General features: G+C 36.4%; 1 protein-coding gene across 2 annotated transcripts; it reads right to left on the reverse strand.

Moving 5' to 3' along the window:
• Positions 1-1,474: 1,474 nt before the first annotated feature.
• Positions 1,475-15,146, reverse strand: LOC107584893 (paralemmin-1-like). 2 transcript variants are annotated; one of them, XM_016271673.1, is made up of 7 exons: positions 14,770-15,146; positions 8,685-8,730; positions 6,464-6,544; positions 2,565-2,686; positions 2,409-2,466; positions 2,285-2,306; positions 1,475-2,005 (listed from the first exon to the last, which is right to left on the reverse strand). In XM_016271673.1, the coding sequence occupies exons 2-7, from the start codon at positions 8,727-8,729 to the stop codon at positions 1,605-1,607; spliced, it is 729 nt and encodes a 242-aa protein (XP_016127159.1). In that variant the 5' UTR covers position 8,730; positions 14,770-15,146; the 3' UTR covers positions 1,475-1,604. The 2 variants fall into 2 exon arrangements, with proteins under 2 accessions (XP_016127159.1, XP_016127152.1); XM_016271666.1 differs by having other exon boundaries at positions 1,475-2,008.
• Positions 15,147-21,396: the final 6,250 nt, after the last annotated feature.

The raw sequence follows: 21,396 nt of genomic DNA on the forward strand, positions 1-21,396 counted from the left end.
GCTCACATGGGTCCCTTTAAAATGTGTTTTTTGGTAGGATATCTGTCTGTTGATACTCTGCAATCATGAATTACATTTAATATCGATTTTGAAGTTATTACACCTGAAACAAAAGTAATTGCGGAGTAAATATTTGAACTAAATGAGTTCACAGAATCTCTTTCTCTGGATACACAATATCATTATCAATCATGCAGTGTGCTAACATTTTGTCCCTAGGGAAATCAAAACAATTCATTTTCCAAACATTTGACCATTTGTAATCGTGTCAGACTTTGTTGACTGCAGGTGAGTGAAAATATAATTATTAAAGAATTACCAATACATAACTGTAAACAAACATGTTTTGTTTATTGTCATTATTCCTGATTTGAACACTTGGACCATAACAGGCATTGGCCATACCAATAAAGCACCTATAATTCATGACATTATTTGACAGCCACAACATATACTTACACAAAATGAAATAATTAATTAAATTGAAATATCAGAAAGACGGCAAAACTACATTTACAGAATGAGAAACATGTTTTAGACCCTAGACTATTTATCTTGAATTAACACTAATGAATGATTTATCATTGTAAATGAACTGCCTGAACATTGAAACGTGGATGTTGAACTCTTGTTTTCTTACAGCAACCCAATTAACACCAAAACCCCTTAATTTCCCTTTCAATTTTTTCCAAATTATATAAAGATATATTTTGCATACTGTGAGAATGCGTTTTAATAATATGGGCTACATGTAATATGAGGCATTGCAATGTTACTAAATTAAATTTTTTTTTATATTGATTACAATTATATCTAACAATGTTATCATTCATGTTAAAAAGAGATTTAAAATGGTTTAAAATGGGTTATCTTGTAAAAAGTGATGTACTGTTAAAACAGATATCTGCTGTGGTTATAATTGGGATCTGGGGTAACTACAGCAGCCTATTTTAATAAAACATGATTACATGTATTCTATCATAGCATGAACAGTCATAAATAATTGCATCATATTTACAAACATATTGGCCTACTATGAGGTGTAATGCAGAATGTATGATAGTGGACAAAGACGACACTCCATGTACCAGTGTTCACAGTGGTCTGAGATGATTTGGCAAAAAAAAAAAACCTTAAACAAAAGGTTCAAAATATATATTAAAAGCATAACATTGTAATATCAATATAGTCATTTCTTCTCAGTTATAAAGTAATATCTTAGAAACACAAATGTATATGGGAGATAAATAACTAGTTCATATATGTTGAGATGTTCATCTTATTTTTCTTAAAACAAAATAAAGATGAGGGCCACAAAAATGTTCTTTTAACCGTGTTGTTGTCTAAAGTGGAATCTGTTGTGGTCCTCATTTTTCTGTTCTTCAACAAGCAAAATACTGGACTTCATAAGATTACATAATGAAAATATATGTATATATAGATATATAAATGTCAAGACAGAAATATAGAAAAATATTAATAGAAATAAAAAAGAAATACATACTAGACAACAAAAGATAATTATAAGTATACGGGGTATACTTATTCATTGTTGTGTTATGGTCAGGGGGTCAGAGTCTAAACTTCAGGGTGAGCGGTCGCACTCACATGACTGTGCAGCACTTGCACGGCTGCTTTTCTTTCGAATTGCCTTCTTTCGATTCCTCCTTCTTGGCTTCGTCCTGAGCTTTGTCGGGACTGGAGGCGCTGCCGTTAGGTGGGGCCTGGTCCTCTTTGGCCCCTTCGTTTCCAGCTTTGCTCTCGCCATCCTCAATGACCACAAATTCAGCTTTCACTGTCTCCTCTATGCCCAGTGCCTTCTTGGTCTCAGCCTCATCCTCTACATTCTTGTAGCCCATGAACACCATGGTGACGGGATGCTCTGCGCTGGCATTCTCAATGGCTACATCAGGGTTGGTGCACTGCAGTTTGGCCTCAATGCCTGTGATCTGTTTCTTGCTATTTTGATCTGCATTAGGGCTGGGCTGCTGTATGCCATTCTCTACTGCTGGGGACAGAGAAAGAGACTAATTTTACTTGCACTACTGTTTAAGCCAAATGGAATAATCAGTTAATGATTTTAGATGAAGCTGCTATTCAGTATTTATATGAATATTCATTGAACTCTGTTAGACCCGTTGGCTCTTTCACATGACAACAGTGAAATTACACAGTGGCCATTACTGCAAACAAACTGATAACAAGTCAGTCCTTTCTGTTACATTTATACAGAGATGATGGAGAACTGAAAATATTAAAATATACAGCATATTTCCACACTCACCCTTCACTGGACCATCAGGTGCCTAGTAGAGAAGACATATGACAGAAAGTCATTATTATTATCAGAATTAAAACCTTTACTAAACTAACAAAAAAAATCACATTGAGCAAACTTAATAGCTTACATTTTCTCCTTTATTCAAAGGCTCTCCACTCTCAAGCTCATCAATCTCCTGTTCTAGTCTGTTAATGGAAAAGATAAGTGAACATGTGAGCAATGTATGCTAGAATTTTGTCTGGGACTAAGGAAGGTATCAAATGACTAAATGACTGGTCTTAACCTGAGGATGGTCTGCTCCAGTAGTTTGGTCTTGGCTTCATCCTCTTGTAGTTGTTTCTGTGCCTCATCCTCTCCACTGGATGGCGCTCCGTCCAACAGCCATCGCTCTCTCAATGCCTTTGACTGTTAAAACAAACCAATGGCTTAGAGATGTCTTTTTAGAGGAGTTAACAACACTTCAACAGCATAAACATCTTGCAAATACTATACAGTAATATTATGAAATATTACAATTTAAAATAATGTTTTTGTATTTAAATATATTTTAAATAGTAAATTATTCACGATTGCAAAGCTGAATTTTCAGCTTCAGTGTCACATGATCCTTCAGAAATCTAATATGGTGCTCATTTTTGTAGAAACCGTGATAATTTTTTTTTGTCTTCAGTATTTTATTGATGAATAAAGTTCAAAAGAACAGCATTTACATTATAAATGTCTTTACTGTAACTTTTAACCAGTGTAATGCATTCTTGCTGAGTAAGTGTGTGTATATGGTCCCTATATCATGTCCCTAATTGCATGATATTGACAAAATGAATGCTTGAAAAATGAGTTAATGTCAGTCTGATTCATTGTGCTGACGTAAACAAATCTGCACCATTAAGGTTAGTGTAGCACATGACCATTAGCTGTCCATTAGTTTTTTACTTTAGGGCATTCTCCATGGCTACTAATGCACACTATGCACATTTCTGGATAGTGAAACATTTTGACAGGCGCCTGCTCAAAAAGGGCTTCCTGCCAGAGCAGGGTTAGACTGGCAGGACCAGAATGAACCACTGCTGTCTAAAGAGAATTCTGACATCTGTGTCTGGCACAAGGATGGAAGATATTTCGGGTACAAGCATAGGTGGCACTAGATGGCAATGCACTAGAATTAGAAATGCAAGGCATCCTGGCACACTGGATGTCTATAGAGTCCCTTTGCATCCAGTCACCTGTCATACAGTATAATAAAAAAAAAAAAGGCCGCCCTACTTTTTCCCCCCACTGAATATCCTGTTTCATTCAGTTGTCACATTATGAGACAAATGCAAACAGAGCACTAGTGATTAATGGCATAAGCTTTTTTATGTCAAACAAATTTATCACAAACTGCTGCTGCCACCAGTGCTGTTTCTATTCTAGTGCAGCAGAGACAGAAGAGACTGTTCAACCTGCAGCAGATAAAAACAAACATCTGCTGAACATCAAACAGTGAACCCAAGACCCATGATAAGACAAAACAGAAGAGATAACACCTATTGTTTCATAAAGAGCTTAAAACTTGCACAAAAAGGAAGCTGAGATGTAGGTGATGACATTATTTGAGAATTAGATTAAGTCACAAACTTCTAGAATTTTATACAGTTGCTTTCAGGTTTGATGCCTTTTTTCCTTTCATTCTTACGGTTTCTACAGTACAGACAGTGGTGTCTGAGCTCTGCAAGGCTGACATCTGAAAGATTCATTCCGACAGGCCTCTAGAGAAGAAAATGAAAAGAAAGAAAAAACTAAGAGTGGGATGAAAGGAGGAGAGGAAATGTGAGGTGAAACCCCCAAAATAACAAAAGCATGAAGACGAAGGTCAATGGACAAACAAGGGACCTCATTTGCTAGACTAGAAAGAAGAGTATGGTAAAAAATATTAAGTAATAGTAAACCATACAAGCAGCACAGCATCCATCGTTGCATTGTAAATCTGAGGTCTGACGATGTCTTTTCTTATAGCAAGTCCACTCTTGAAGGGGTCCTATTATGCTCTTTTACAAAGTCTTGATTTTGTTTTGGAGGTGTACTAGAACAGGCGCGATTTAAACCCGCATGATTGTAACCACTCTAAGTTTGTCTGCCTTGGGAAAGCTAGCGCGTCTCCAACATAGTGATGATAACACTCGTTGCCTTCTCTAGTGCCACTCAACCAGGTCTCGTCCCATTCGTCGATATTTGTGATATCGCAAATCCCAGAAAATATGCATTGTAGTCCAAACGAGTCGTTCGTTGTAGTTTTTGAAAAGTGATTTCTGTTAAATAAAATATCTCCTTTTGAAGTGGACTTTGAGCTTTGTAACTTTGCAGATCTTTTTTATGCTCAAACAGCAACATTACAGACTAACTAAAGTTGAAAAAGTGAAAAAGCATAATAGGACCCCTTTAATAATGCTTAAGACACTTCTTCCCTAGTTGCTAAAAAAGTGTGTGTGCGATTAGTTTTTTAAAGGCAAGTGAACTCAGATTTATTACGGAATGGACAAAAAACCTCATCATAACAAGAAAAAAAAAAAAAAAAACGATTCGCAGAATGTCAAAAAGAGTCATTCATGGAAAAAGCACAGTCACATGAACTAAAAAAGCCTGAGGCAATTACTGACATTATTGTGTGCAGTCTGAAAATGACCAAATGGAAAAACATGAGATCTTACATTTTGCCTTCTTAAAATGTCTTACCTACTCCCTATTCTTATGAAACTGGGTCAGTATCAGACGTAATCCTTCACATAGAATTAGCAACAAGTTACTTCATTTTGTATAATATCTTGTGACTTCCACATTCAAAACAGTCCAAAATGACCCTCTCCTGCTCTCTTTCCCCTCCCTCTGCTTTGGATTTGTGACCGCAACTTCTGGCATGGTGACAGATATGATGACATCACAACATGTTCACACCCATCCACATGCACACGCAATACAATCCCAGCACAGAGGGAGGACAAAGGATCTGAGTCTCGCTCGGTAGGAAACTAAGGCCTGCTCCATTGTTCCCTATTGAGCAAAATCCCTTATGCACAAAAAACAATGGCAGGTATAAAACTAACAAACAAAAAATATCACATTCTGACAGATAACAAAAGGGAAACAATCGCCTTGCCGGATACTTGGGAGATGAGGATAGGCACGCAGGCAAGTTATTTTTGACCAGGGATTCTCTGCAGCAGACTTGGGATCTTTAGGATTCGCGTAAATTAAGCAGTTTTCGTATTTTGGCTTAAAAGAAACTGTAGTATGCAATGTATGCAGGCATTTAGAGATCATAAAAATAATATATACAGTTCATTAATGAACTGTTTTTATAACACCTGATTGTTTGACTGCTGTCAAATAATGGAAGTACATAATTAAGTATTTTGCACACGTTTAAAAGATTAATGACTATGATTAAATATGCATGTCTGTGAAAAGTAGGTTCTGATCTGTTAAAGTCAGAACAGTTACATTTATAAACTTTAAAGCTTCTGTGTTTATTATTATTTGTATTTGTTAAAACACTTTCTTCTATTCAGGCCTAATTTGCAGAGACAACTAAAATTTGGGTTGTTTTCTCTTAAAAGTACAAACATAAGGGGAGAGAGGGCAAATTTTTGCTTTAGAAACCTGTTTAAAAAACGGTCATTATTTTTGCTTTTCAATTTAATGCCTCTAGTTGTGAACAAAATACAGACGGCAACTCTAAAAATGTTGTCCTACCGAGGTGTACCTTGTATGAAGAATGTGGTTACATTTAAATAAAGTAAAAAAGGCCATTAAAATTAAAAGGATCTCATGATTCCCATAAAATGTAAATGAGTTTTCTAAAAACGAAAATATATGAGACGGCCTGACTTATCATAACAAGGCAGAACTTAAAGGGAGGATACAGATTTCTTCCCTTGTCCCCTCAAACAGGAAACTGCTGTTAAAACTTCCCCTTTTCCTTTCAGTAACTTCAAAATCCTGAAAAATCATGACACATTATGAATTTCAGCACTAGGGCTTCAAATAGAAGACAGACAGTAAATTACATAAGGAAGACACACCACAGCGCTCTGACTCTTAACCTCTGGGTAAAAACCTGACAGCCGTCTGAATGATGACCACGGCAAACACCTGCTCAGCTTTTTAAAACATATCCACAACTTATTAGCTGTTATGTCTTGATACCTTGAGATGCTGGAGTTGTCTGCGGTCATCCTCAAGTTGTCTTCTTTTGTTCTCAATCGCAGCCTCCCTCTTTCTCTTCTCCTGAAAAGACAAAATATTAAACTCAGGTGAAAGATGCTGAACCTCCCAATTCACAAAATCAAATAACCTCTGCGCAAATCTCAGTTAACAAAAAGGATTTAGTTAAAAAATGGTAAGAATTAATTATTATTAGACACTATTCACAATCTGATTTTAAAAGTGTTAAACGTCAAAAGATACTATTATAGTTGTAATATTTATTAATATTTTTTATTTTGTATTTTCAGTTAACTTTTTAATTTAATTTTCATTTTAGTTAAAGTTTTAGTAATTTTCTTGTGTTTGTCCTTTTTATTATGTCTAAACTATTGTTTCATTTTATTTCAGTTTTTGTTATTTTAGTACATCGAGCTAACCTAAATGAAAATATTCACTCAGCAACTAGCTGAAATAACATTTTTTGTTATATTTTATTTGACGATTATTTTATTACAAGTAACAAAATATTTTTGTATGGTTTTAGTTTTAGTAAACAATAACCCTGTTACAAACCAAATGTACTGTAAATGTATACATTCGAGTCGACTACATATTTATAAAAAAATTTAAAAATATATATATATTTAATAACAGGTGTGACTTGTTCTGCTCATACAGCAGCTTACAGGAGAGGATTGAATCAAATCTGTATGAACTAATAATTAAAGAGCCTTTTCTATTTCCACAGCAATATCCGCAACCAGTGACAAGTGACTGAAGTAAATATCAAAGATGCTGAATTACATAACACCCAAAAGTTCTCATTTGAAATATTGTTTCATAAACAAGTCCAGTCAAGGCACTAGTTCGTCTGTCAAATCTTAATTAACCAACAGTGGCTTTAAAATATATATATATATTTTAACAATGTATAATGCAGCATTTGAGTGATGCCCAGGCCACAAAACTGATTCTGATAAAAGACAGTGATGGGATCTGACGGGGCACTTGAACCGGACTGACAGCCATATTCTGCTCCTGTGTGAACATATTAGCCAGTTTTTCATTAAACGGAAACGCACAACTCCCAATAAAACTCTTGACCATGCACATCCTGGAAGTCTCCACTTCTCAGAAGACGGATAAACGACAGTTAAAGGCAACATTAGTCTGGTTGTTCACAAAACAATGCTAAGCCCCATCAATAATTAAACACACAGAAGTGCTTTGGTGCTGATGGCTGGACATACATTAGCCGGTATAGATGGTCATTGACATACTGTAGGAGCATGATGCCTCATGAGACTAACATCATTTAGGCCTTCTGTGCATCTGATCTGTATCCTGACATCTGTCCTCATGCTGATCCGGTGTGATTGTGTTGCGTAATGAGGAATTTAGTTGGCAAAAGTTCTAAAAGTGCTAATCATATATGCTAGGGCTTATTTATTTATTTATTTTATGATTACTGTTGTAATTGATTTGTCGATTATTTATTTTATTATTTATTTATTTTAAGATCCACTTCTCGATATTAACAAACCATTAACTACGAATTTTGCCTCAATAAACTACTAATTTGCTGCTTATTAACAGTTTGGTAGTTGTTAAATTCAGATATTGGATAAGATTAGGAATGTAGAATATGGTCATGCAGAATATGAGCCTTATAAGCACTAATAAACAGCCAATATATTATTAATTGGCATGCTAATAAGCAACTAGTTAATAGTAAGAACTGGTCCCTATGCTAAAGTGTTACCAATTACTCATATATAAATACAAGTATTATTTTCGGTATACACTACTGTTTAAATGTTTAGGACTGCTGAGGTATTTTTATGTTTTTGAAAGAAGTCTCTTATGCATTTATTTGATGAAAAAGTTAATAAAACAGTAATATTGTGAAATATGATTACAAGTTAACATAACTGTTTTCAATTTTAATATATTTTAAAACGTAATTTATTCCTGTGATGGTAAAACTGAATTTCATTCATCTTTGATGAATAGGAGTTTCAAAAGAACAGCACTTATCTGAAACCGAAATCTTTTGTAACATTAAAAATGTCTTTACTAAATAATGCATCATTGCTAATTAAATGCATTCATTTCTTTTAAAAAATTTGGATTCATTCATTATTTTTATTATCAATTACTTTTGATTAGTTGTGGCAACTGTAATATAAATAAATTAGAATCAGTGTAATTATTTACTTACAGCAATGGCCCGAAGTCTCTCTTGCTGTGACAAAGCTTCCGACATTCTGCAAAAAAAACAAAAAAAACATTTCGTGTTAACAGTTCACCCAACAGGAGTAATAGAGTAATAATCTTCACTTTTCATTTACCTTAAAGCATAGCATTCAGTATAGCAATTTTGTTTCATACTGCATGGCCAGATCCCTGCCTGATCTTTAGACACACACATCATTTCCTCTTAAAGACCTTGTACGTTCCTATACCTGCAAATTTGAACTAACGTCCTGTACACTTCCACAATGCATTTATGGACCCTGTTTTATGTCTCCACATGCTTCACTCCTATAAAATATGAGCCTAGCCTGTCAAGAGTGTTTTGCACTTCTCTCCTTTGAGGGAAAACAGGTCGATGAGAATCGATAAAAGAAGTGGGCAGCTCTTTTTCTCTTCTCAGAAATCAAACTCCAGATATGAACCGATATATCGCAAACACCAGTCCAACAGCGATGAAGGGAGAAGTTATGAATGGCATGCAAATTTCAAGACTGTTAACAGTCTCTTGCATTCCAACCTAAATTGATTCCAGAGCTCCTACATAAAGCCCAATCCAAGGTAAGACCAACGTTGCTGGCTCCAATAGTTCTGTACGACTTTGATATGGTTATAAATACTGTAAAAGAGAAACCAAAACTCCTCTTTGCAGTAAAGACAGGGTTAATATTAATACAAGCAGTCCAAACATTTGTGGTTACATGCTTGTTGGCTACATTGATAAGCATCCTGTGTGAAGGAGGCAAAATACAATGCATGAATTGAGGAAAATTACAAAAAAATATCAAAGGAAAAGGGACACATGGATAAAACCATGGAATGGGAACATGGGCAGTGGAAAGCCATGTTGAACCTGGTACAACGACGTCTTTTGTCAAAGCTTGTTTTACTGCAGGCTTCTGCACTGGTCCACAGAAAAAAAACTTCTCTCCTGAAAATGGCTGCAGGGGAGAGTCATCCAGCTGATTGGTGATCTCAATGGCCCACCCGAGCACAGCCAGTCACATGTTCACTCCCTCACAGGGAATGTTTGTCGATATGTTATGTCTCTCTGATTTCAGACCTAAAGAATCATTCACAATGGAACTGATCATGCAAGATTAAATCTAAGCAATTGCTTAAGTGATTTGCTTCTCTACATTCAGACCAAAGTATTAACTGTTGACCGATGGAATAACTGTTGAACTCAAACTCACCCAGACCCTCTCCTTGGTGCAAAAACACTCAATGTTGCATTAACACCTGCATTTTAACCCACTAGTGTAGATAGTCACAAATGCAGCACTTGAGATCACGCCGAGGATGATTCATGAAGCAAGCCCACTCATGAAAAGTGGAGCAACATGGACGGTAACAAAAGTGATAAGCAAATGATTCAGGGATAACAGTTGACAAAACACGCATAACCATTTGCTCAAGGTCTAACAGGGTTACCACGCCGGTTGGCCAATGAAATTCTATGACTTTTCATATATATATATATAGCCTTGCGAAAGTATACTAATTTTTTCACGTTTTGTTATGTTGCTGCATTATGTTAAGCTGCTTTAAATTAGTTTTTTTTCCACATCAGTCTACACTCCATACACCATATTGACAAAGCAAAAACAGAATTGACACAACTTCGTAAATTAATAAAAAATTAAAAAAAATTAAATAAGTACATTGCATAAGTATTCTTAACTAAATATTTAGCTGAAGCACCTTTACAGCCTCAAGTCTTTTTTTGTTTGATGCAACAAGCTTTGCTCATCAGCATTTGGCAATTATCTGCTATGCTTCACCTCACCTCTTCACCTCTCAAGCTCTGTCAGGTTGGATGGGGCAGACGCACATTTTCAGGTTTCTCCAGAAATATTTGATTGGGTTCAAGCTGTGGCTGGGCCTCTAAAGGACATACTCAGCAGAAGGGGCGTGTCTACTCATGATGGGGATGTGAGAGAGCTCAGTGCACAGGACGGACATTATGGTGTGGTGAGTATTTAAGACATACTGCTGCTGCGCACATAGCATACATAGTAACCCATAGCAGATCTATACAGGTGGAATCTGGGGAAGGTGAAGGCTTTCAGAGGAACTCTGAAAGCATGCTGCGAACTGCTCTATTCATTGGGTGCATATGCAACATGAACCAATCAGGTTTTGCCAAGTAGTTTAACAATGTGAATATCATCAGTTTGCACTAAGGACATAGGCTACTATATTTATACATACATATAAATACTAGGGAGGCTCCGATCAGGATTTTTGCTGCCGATACTGAGTACCGATTTCTTGTCATAGTGATCGGCCAATACCGATGCCGATTCTGATGCTTCAAGCTTTATATATAGACGGTTTCATCAGGTGCACACGTCTGGCCCGAAGTTAACTTCCGGTCTGTGTTTGTTTATCAGTCTGGCTATGGAGCCGGCTACAAACGCAGTTAAAGTTAAGGTGATGAGTAGACTGAAGTTGGGTTCAGGTGGTTGTGCTGTGGGATGTGTTTCCCATACATTTATTTATTTGTGGCGCTCGCCACAGTATCAAAACTGATGGATTTTCCAAAAGACTTCGTTGATTAAACATGAGCACGTACTGCACGTGTAAAAATCAAAACGAGGCGCAGGTGTTTTTATATCACTGTATTTCTGAAGGAAGACTATCTTTAGAAAATTTTTGATGTCATTTTCATTTAATCTTGCATGTTATATGCCTGATAAAGCAGCGTTTGTGAGCTCAGCGCTGATTTGTGTACAGCGTTACTGGGGAAACCTCTGTTTCTCACGCTTTAAAGCACCTCCTGCTGGCAGAGAATTAATCTGCATTTTCAGTAAGTCCGTCTGATTTACGCAGCATATTTTGCTTTTCCTATATCCACGGGTCAGGTAATAAATGCATTCTGATTATTTGCGGGTGGATAAAATAAATCATAAATTATGCAAATATTAACTACATTTTTTTTTTTTTGACGATTTCGTGTGTGTGTGTTCGTTCGCCTGATCGGGAAGTTGCGGTGACAGAAACGGTGACATTTCAGATAAAGTTTGAAAGGAGTAAAGCCTGTGTTAATGCTTCTGAGTAGGCTAATATGGCCAAAGATATTTTGTTTTATAAATAAATGTTAATTTAAAAGCAGCCCATGATCAGCGTATTATGTTACCGTTATCCCTTACGGTTCCGAGGAGGTTTTGTTCCGTCCTCCACGTTTTAGCTAAGCAGCGCGGAGAGCCGCTTCAGAAACGTGCGATAAACACAAGCACTGAATAGAGCGGCCGCGATCAGCTCCGGTAGCCGTGGAGCCGTAACGCGCCGCAGACGCGTGCAGTGAGGCGCAGATCAGCTCTAACATCACTAAATCTGCTGTTAAAAATGAACCATCCATTCATCATATCATCATGCAAAACATACACGACAAATAGCTAATTTTTCATTGTTTCTCGAAACGTCATAGCATTTCCACAACGGCGATGACATGACTGTGGCGCCAAATCATTTATGTCCCCACGCATCATGTACGTTGTCACGCGTTGACGTCATCAAATTGCGATCGGTTTTTGAGATCGGCCAAGTTAGTGAGTACCGATCAAGTCACAAAATGTGATTATTGGCCGATACCGATACCGATCTCCGGCCGATCGATCGGAGCATCCCTAATAAATACTGTATAATACAAATAAAAATTGCTCTCACAAAATCAATTTGTAGCACTAAAATAGAAAAACTTACATTAACTATGTAAATTCAAGATATTACCTGTTTTTATTTATTTGCATTACTTTTCCTGTCCTGAAAATCACAATTTAATTTAATTAATTGACATTTCCAGATTTCCAGAAACCTATAGTCTGACACCAAAACTTTCTGTATAACCTCTAGCTGACAGACACATTTGGACTTGGCTGTTTTTTAAATTGTATGGTCACATGAGATTATTATCCTGAAAGAATAATAGTGTGTTAGTATTATTTTCAGAAAGCCGCTAGCCTATATAAAATAAACATTATTATTGTTATTATTATTAATAATAATAATAAACCTCTTCATTTCAATAGCATGCATGTAATCTTACCAGTTGTTAGGTTTATTCAACTAATCTGTAATAAATTTCACTAGTTCTAAAATTCAATGCAAATTAGTACAACACTGCATCAGTGGTTTAGGAATGGAGGAATGAGGAGAAACTCTTTGAAAAGTTTCAACACCATGCAGCCATTTCCTTTCGCCACATCTCATTGACAGCATTGGAAAAGCACTTGGGAGTCCAGGAAAAACACAACACTGGCCAGCTTTATCCAATCTGTGAAGTCTCCAGTGTGGGTGCACTTATCTTACAGCTTGTTTCTTCTCACTAGTCCACTGCTGGGCAACACACTGAAGCCATGCTGTGACCTTTTCACTGGTTCACTCTCTGGCCAACAAAAGTGTTTAAAACGCCAAAAGTGACAAAGAGCCGCCAATAGATAATCATGGCTAGATTTCTATAGAGAAAATCGAATGCATGAAAAAACATGCCACAATATCAACCAAAGGCTTCTTTTTGTGTATATGGAATAAACTTTGGGGTGACAAAAATGTCTGGTCCTATTTATGCACTGGGTTCCAATTACAAATTACATTGACAGTTACAACAAAGCAGACCCATCTTCATGGTGATGTAAACTCCTGAGAGTTCTCTCCTGGTAGAGTTGAATGGCTTGTAGGATATATAATAATAATAATTAATTACATTTATATATATATATATATCCGGCTGGCGGATTTGACGAAGGAGGCTTGCGGCAACCACATGTGACGACCCCGGGCTGGACTTCGCTTTGTCCACGGTGAAAGCCGATCCGGCAATCCACAGCGCAAAGTTGTTGTATTTCCTCAGCAACCAGCACCGTCCTCTTTTGGAAGGCCAAACAAAGTAGTTTCCCTTTCACAACGAAACACAGCGCCTTCACGACATGGCGGCGGCAACAATACTACAGCGAGAATAAAAGTTACGCCTTCTTTCTTTGCGTGAACATTTGGGCGGCATTATGCTAATATTTCCACATAGTGACATAGATATGTGGGGGAATGTTAGAACGAGGCGTTTTAGGTAGGCATGGTTGACTCTTAACTTTTATAAAAAATATCTCTAGGGTATAACATTTACACAATTCATAAAATAATGCACTATAACTTCTAGAGCACCAACTCTAATTCCAGAAGCATTGATTTTTTTTTTCTTTAGGAACCTGCTTTGGTGGGACCAATGACCCTAGTGCCTCAAATGTTCATGGGAGCGTAAACTTGACTGACAAAGCTTTAGCATTGGATATGTACCAGGGTTGACATCACCGTGCCTTCCCCTCTTGTTGCGCCACTTGTTATTTCCACACAAAACGATATATTTCACAGCTATTATAAATAAACTATTTTACGTAACGTGTATAATACAAAACGCTTCACGGTCCGTTTTGCCCTTGGCGAAAATAAACCTTTTCCATCTGGGGAAGGAACGCACCATGGACGCGGTGGGTGTGGAGAAGATTTGACAGGAAAAAAACCGCATCAGAATCCCGTCAGACGTGAAGCTCATTTGATTCCACGCGCGGGGAAATTATGTCAGATTCGAACAGTTAAATGGCCAAAATCCAAATGAATACGAAAACATCATATGCTGCTAACTCCAGGTCTACACGGCCATATTGGATCATCCACCCAGTTTCATCAGTATATTGCTAGATGTGGTTCTCCCACACCCGAGCGCGTACTGCTGTACCACGGGGATGCGCTGCAAAGCGCACCAGCGTGTTATTGGGCCACAGAAGATACTTCAATTTATGTAAACATATGATGAAAGACATAACCTTTGCGTAGCTTATTAACCCCTCTGTAGTGTCTGCGAAAAGGTAAATGTAACTTATCTCGCATTGTTACGTTGCAATCCTGTTATTTCGCGGTTGTTGCAATGTATTCAAGACATTCAGACGATTTAAAGCGCCATCGCAATGCAAGCCTTCAGCACAACAACACAGAGATGTCACGAAAGAAAATAAAACCCGCAGGAAAATAACAATTGTTCTGAAATGAATACTTACTCAGTGGTCAGCCCGTTCCCTTTTGATAGCGAATGTTTCTCTCGCGTCCGCTCAGAAAAAAAACGAACCCCCGCTCGGAGGCGTAAACGATACAGGCGATCAATATGACTGGGCTACTACTATCTACTGATGGGCACTAATTCGGTTATTCTCTCGGGTTGCAAATACGGCTCTTGGCGGGGACGTGTGCTCTCTGTTTTCCGGGGAGCGGCGCTCAACCCGACGGTCAATGTGTTCTGGCGTCCCTTCGCAGCAGCAGATCTCTCACATGGCTTCAGGATGGAGCGCGCGACTGTTGACTTAACAGCAGCCAAGCCTTTGTTTCCCGCGCGAGTTATTCCGCGAGCGTGTTAAGGGCAGTGTCTGGCATCTCCTCCTGCGAGTGCGAGTGAGAGCGAGAGCGAGAGCAGATGCTTGGTTACGCCTCCCTCCGGACACTTGAGGGGCTGTATAAACGATGTAAACACAAACCCAAAGCATATACGACAGATTCATTGAAGTTTTACAACTAGCCTATAGCATTACGTGATTTTTTTTACGGATTATTTTTTTTACATTTCCTGTTATTGTTTGTGTTTACATGTTACCATATTCAGCTGTTCATTAACCGATTCTCATTAACTCCTTATACCTAAAGAATCATTTTACACATTTTATTTTAGGTTAATATTGTTCAAATTGGAAATTAAGGCTCTCTGTTCAGTATTTCCTATAGGAATAGTATTATACAAAAATAAAGAATAAAGTTGGAAAAAATGCACACCCGTATTTTTGTTGTAGCCTAACTCTTTACAATAAGGTTTCATTTTTAAACATTAGTTAACTACATTACTTAATATGAACTAACAATTAAAATACTTTTTTTTTTAACTAAAGCATTTCTTAATCTTAATTTCAACATTTAGCCTATTAATATATCTCTGTTCAGTATTTCCTATAGGAATAGTATTATACAAAAATAAAGAATAAAGTTGGAAAAAATGCACACCCGTATTTTTGTTGTAGCCTAACTCTTTACAATAAGGTTTCATTTTTAAACATTAGTTAACTACATTACTTAATATGAACTAACAATTAAAATACTTCTAAAGCATTTCTTAATCTTAATTTCAACATTTAGCCTATTAATATATGATTAAAAATGATAATGTAAATCAAAAGTTGTATCTGTTAATAGCCTATTATTTAGACCTGAGCTAACTTTAAAATTAACAATGAACAGTTGTATTTTTATTATTAGTTTACTGTAACAAAGATGAATGAACACTGTAAAAATGTATTGCTCATTGTTAGTTAGGCTAATAGGGGACTTATAAAACTAGACCTTTTTTCCTTTACATTTTAACAGTACGTTTAGACCAAGTTTTCTGAAGTGGAATAAAAGATAGCGTTTGTAAGTAAAAAGTATAGCCTACAGAATACCCTATAGTGGTGACTGAGCAAAGTGTTAGGAATATTCTGGGTCATTCACAGTTTAAAGTGATCATATCATGAGGAATTCATGAAAACCCAGATACTGTTAGTCCTGAACACCAGACGAGATAATGATAAGAATAAAAGTTTAACAAACCTTGTAGTGTTTCTGGCTGCAAGTAGTTCCTGCTGGTGTTTGCATTTAGGTATCCTTCTGAAGAATTCAACGAAGGAACAAACAGATAAAAATCCCAAATCATTTCAGACCAACATTAACGGCTTTCAGCACAAACTATTTTAAATCTAAAAACAATCCTGCAATATGCAAGTAAAGTGCAATCAACAGTAAATGTGAAGAGATTGTTTACGTCAGTTTGGCTGCTGAACTTATTCACTTTAGCCACTGCTGGTATTTGCTGGAACTACACGGTGGCAAAAATATATTTTTTTCTCCACGGACACCCATTCAAAAGCTTGTGTTCTAAATAAGTACATTTCAATGTGCTAACTAAGCAACTGCCACAGAGATTAACTGAAACGATAAGGGATAGATTTCTCTAGGTATTATATCCTTGAGCAGACCTGAACCCAAAACTGACTGCATGCACAGAGAGCATTTCTGTAGGGTTCTGATTGGCTAAAAATTGTGTGGATTTCCAATTTACATGAATGGTTAAAAACAGAAAGCTTCAAAACTGTTGGTCAAAAAGTTTAAGTTCAAAAAACATATTTCAAATAAAACCTGACAACAATGTGCTTCTTAGTTTAAAACATTTTTTTATGTGGCTTGTCATGCTATTGCACATTCACATTCCACAGTAAACAAAAAAACGATTGGCTTTGATTGGGTTTTAGTTGGATGGAACTCAGAGGTGCTGATTTACGTTTCTGCTGGCGGTTCCAAAACAGCAATTTTTCAGGGTTTATGTTTTAGTTCTTTTGCTTCCCCTCTTCAATGTTGCTTTTGTCCCTACATTTATTACTTGATTTATTTATTATTTATGACAGAGAATGCTGGTGTTAACTGAAGTTTTCATTTTCCATTATAAACCTGTAAATTTTAAACAAAATGCAAAGGCAAATTCTAGTAATGGGGCATTGCGTGTATTACGACCCGATGTGACATCCACCAATCAGAGGGCTTCCCAATCGATTTTTTGTTTGGTTAAAATTAATGGGGAATATATTGTGATTTTCCATGGTTGCTTGGTCACTGACATCTATGGTGGGACTGCATATTTAACTTTACAATTTCTTCCATTTATATTAAAGTGTCCAATGCCATTTTTACCCTGAATATGGCTTCTGGTGTGAGCCACTTCCAATTATTTTAGCTGTACAAAAACAGTCCGTTACACTGCTTGATGTTCCAAACTGGTATTTGTTATCATATTTTTTATTCATTTTTGTAATTGTTTTTATTAAGTACAAATAGTTTTAGGATTTCCTGCACTTTCTTCTATTCTTAATTAGCGGCTAATGAATCGGAAGTCTCACACATTCACAAGAAATAGCTTACTTCCTTGTTGAAATATAATGTGGATATGAGTGACCCATCTCTGCTGTAAAGTGTTTATTTAATCCAGAATATTATACTTTAAATCTCAGGCTATCATGCACATTTCAAGTCACATTCTAAGAATGCGCCCTAAATAGGCGCAACACAATAAAGAAATTAGTGACAAAAGTTTTGTCAAAACTATGAAAAGAAATCAGTAATGCCACATTTTGTCAGTCACTTTTTTTTAACAATTTTCCACAAGGAAAACCATGATAAGGTCTGTTGAAGCATCATGGAAGTCAAGGTGTGCTTAGTTTTAAATTAATATTATGGGTTAAATATACACTTCATTAGAGACATAACAGCAGAGATGGGTCACTCAAATCCACATTATATTTCAACAAGGAAGTAGCCTAAGCTATAATGTGCGAGACTTCCGATTTATTAATTTCTTTAGAGTCATGCCACATTTTTGCATTCAGAGTGGATAGATACACTGATTGTTGATAAAGTGTTGTAATGTATATCAACCCAGTCTCATAGCAGTTCGTGACATAGTATATATCATATACATGTAATTATATATATCAATCATATATAATATATATATATCATATATCATAATACATTTGAGCCAATAATCCATTGACTGTATCTGCTCTTTACAAGCTCTAGTACGTAGCCTAATATGTCTGTTAAAGGGATAGTTCACCCAAAAATGAAAATTCTGTCATCATTTACTCACCCTCAAGTTGTTCCAAACCTGACTGGATAGTTCTGGAACAGTTGCCGGTCCCCACTGACTTCCATAGTATGGAAAAAAATATGGAAGTCAGTGTGCACCGGAAACTGTTTGGTTACCCATATTCTTTAAGTTTTGGGGATAATGCATTGCAAGTAATTGTCAGATTACTTTTTGCAAGTGGCTAGTAAAGTAACACATTACTTTTAAATTTACAAAGAAATATCAGAGTTACTCTTTCAAAAAAGTAATGCCAGTTACTTCGTTTTCTCATTTATTCACTGGCATCTATCCTGTCCACATATTGAGAGAAATTTGGAGTGAGGTGTTCTTCAAAATATCTCCTTTTATGTCCAGCAGAAGAAATAAACTCATACAGGTTTGAGACAGCTTCAGGGTGAGTAAGTGAAGATTTTCATTTTTGGGTGAAATATTACTTTAAGTTTGTGTGTTTATGTTTCGATAAAACAGGACACAATCACCAAAGAATAAGAATATGTCAATTTTGTATAGTCCATTTATTTTGACCTTTGATTTATTGGTTTTAAATTCAAATACAAAAGCGATATCTCAATCTCTCTCTGTATATCCCTCAAAATGATCTTGAATTAGAGATATATTTAAACCCTGCTACAGCACAGAAGACTTGAAAAAACTGCAAATGTCACAAACTGGCAATGACTCGGTCTCCTGCAGAGGGCGTAAAGGCTCCATTCATGAAACCCGTACTTTCTCAACTGCAAAGCCAAGGGTGCAAAAATTCACATATGTGTAGCTGCGTTATAAACAGGAGTTGCGTGCATTTCCTCATATTTAATATTTATTTTATTTAAGCGTTGTGTTTCCTGTGCTTTGTGTTTCCATCAAGACACTGAACATGCTGGTGTAGATTTTGAATCCTATAAGCGAATTCATGAGTAGCCTAAATACATTTTGTAATTTGCAGTGAGAACAAAATGCACGTTGTTGAAAACACCCTCAACTGGGAGTTCACAGTGGTGAAATTAGATGCAATAACAATAGCATTAGCATGAATGTAATCCATCTTTATGGCAAAGGTTCTCATCCTCTAAAAATAACATGAATTAGCTGCCTTTGAGGACAGAGTTGTACTTTCTATAGTCTGCACATGTAGACACACTTTCCAAACCAGTTTTGTCAAAGTACATAATTTCATTTGGCCACTGCTGTTGAAAATGTATCAATTAGCATTGGAAGATATTACTATGCTAAATATATGAGAGAATTATCCGGGGAGACTATGACTCATAAAGGCTGTTGCAACCTACATTTGTCTAGTTCTGCATGCATATTTGTGTTTATGAGCCAGCATAAATGTGAGGAAATAAAGATGTTAGTTATCCCTCTCATAACTTTAATATGAACCAGTCTGTTTCTGACATTTGAAGGTCAGCGCTCAAGCTTCACTATACAAGACCAATTCATTTAATCTCCATTCTACAAGGGGAGGGGTAGAGGTAGAAGAAAAAGGAAATGAGGACTCAATCTCAAGCCTGTTAGTACTGCAGCAGCAGGAGTTTGCCATAGGGCTATCACACCTAAAGATCAAACAAGTGATGTATCATTCTGCTCACACTGAAGACTTATTTTTGGAATAAATTGAGTTTAATCTAATGCTCAAGGTTTTTTTTATTTGTGAGAGATTTGTTTTCTGCTTAAGGATACGTTTAGGGGCTTTTTAAGGTTAGAAATATGAATGGTAGTTTTTGGTTGATAATTGCTGTATTACTGTTATGGGAAATGAGACTGAAGCTGCTGCTTTGTAATTCATAAAATAGAAATGCCTGCACAGAGAGATGAATGTAATTAAAGAAGGTTTGGTACTGTAGCCTGGAGGCCTTCACTCCTCTCCTTTACGTAACACAGACTACAGAGAATACATGAAATTTGACATCCTTATATTGTCCTTGTATTCTCAGTGAAAACACGTGGTGTGTCATCCGGATCACAAACTGTTGGCCTGTCTAGGACTTTTTTTTCACCAGCTTTCTGCTATTTTCGTTCAGAGCATCAGTGCCACACAAATCACCTGGATTTTGAGCTAGGAGAGGGTAGGAATCATGCAGTGGAGACCGAACAGCAGATTTTAGGACAGTAAAATCAAGGAGCAAGCAAGAACCTGCAAGTGTTACCTTAAGGATCTTTTCATAAATGTAGAATTAATAGTGTTCATTAATATTTTTAAATAAATAATTTTAGTTTTTACCACACAAAGCACACTTTTGGGCATATATGTATATACTGGGCATGTACAGTGGGTACGGAAAGTATTCAGACCCCCTTAAATTTTTCACTCTTTGTTATATTGCAGCCATTTGCTAAAATCATTTAAGTTAATTTTTTTTCCTCATTAATGTAAACACAGCACCCCATATTGACAGAAAAACACAGAATTGTTGACATTTTTGCAGATTTATTAAAAAAGAAAAACTGAAATATCACATGGTCCTAAGTATTCAGACCTGTAGTGTGTCAGTGTGAAATATCAGTTTACAATTCCAAACATTCCTTTTGTCATTAATTGTAATAATCTAGTGAGATTTTTGTTTGCACAAGAGTCTGACCAGTCTGTCTGTGATTACATGAAGAATCAGAAAAAAATTGAGACAGACTAAATCCAGAAGAACTGTGGCAACGTCTCCAAGACACTTGAAGAAACCTTCCTGAAAAGCTGCAGTACTATGAAAAGTTTTAGGCACTTTAGGATGTTTTCAAAACGAATGTCATAAATAGAGTTTATTTATCAATTAATTTCTATCAACTAAATCAAATCAACCTTTGGTGTGACCACCCTGTGTGTAAATCAGCTTTTGTTCTAGGTCTTGCACATAGTTTTCAGGTAGCTTTGATCCAAATATGGCCCATTTGCATCTACTTTTTCCATTTTAAATGTAGGGTTTGTACAGAGCCCAGCACATGATATTGTGGCCACAAATGAAAATTAATTTCC

This window comes from Sinocyclocheilus grahami, unplaced genomic scaffold (genome assembly GCF_001515645.1).
Source record: "Sinocyclocheilus grahami isolate Dianchi unplaced genomic scaffold, SAMN03320097.WGS_v1.1 scaffold5.1, whole genome shotgun sequence".
Classification (NCBI taxonomy): Eukaryota; Metazoa; Chordata; class Actinopteri; order Cypriniformes; family Cyprinidae; genus Sinocyclocheilus; species Sinocyclocheilus grahami.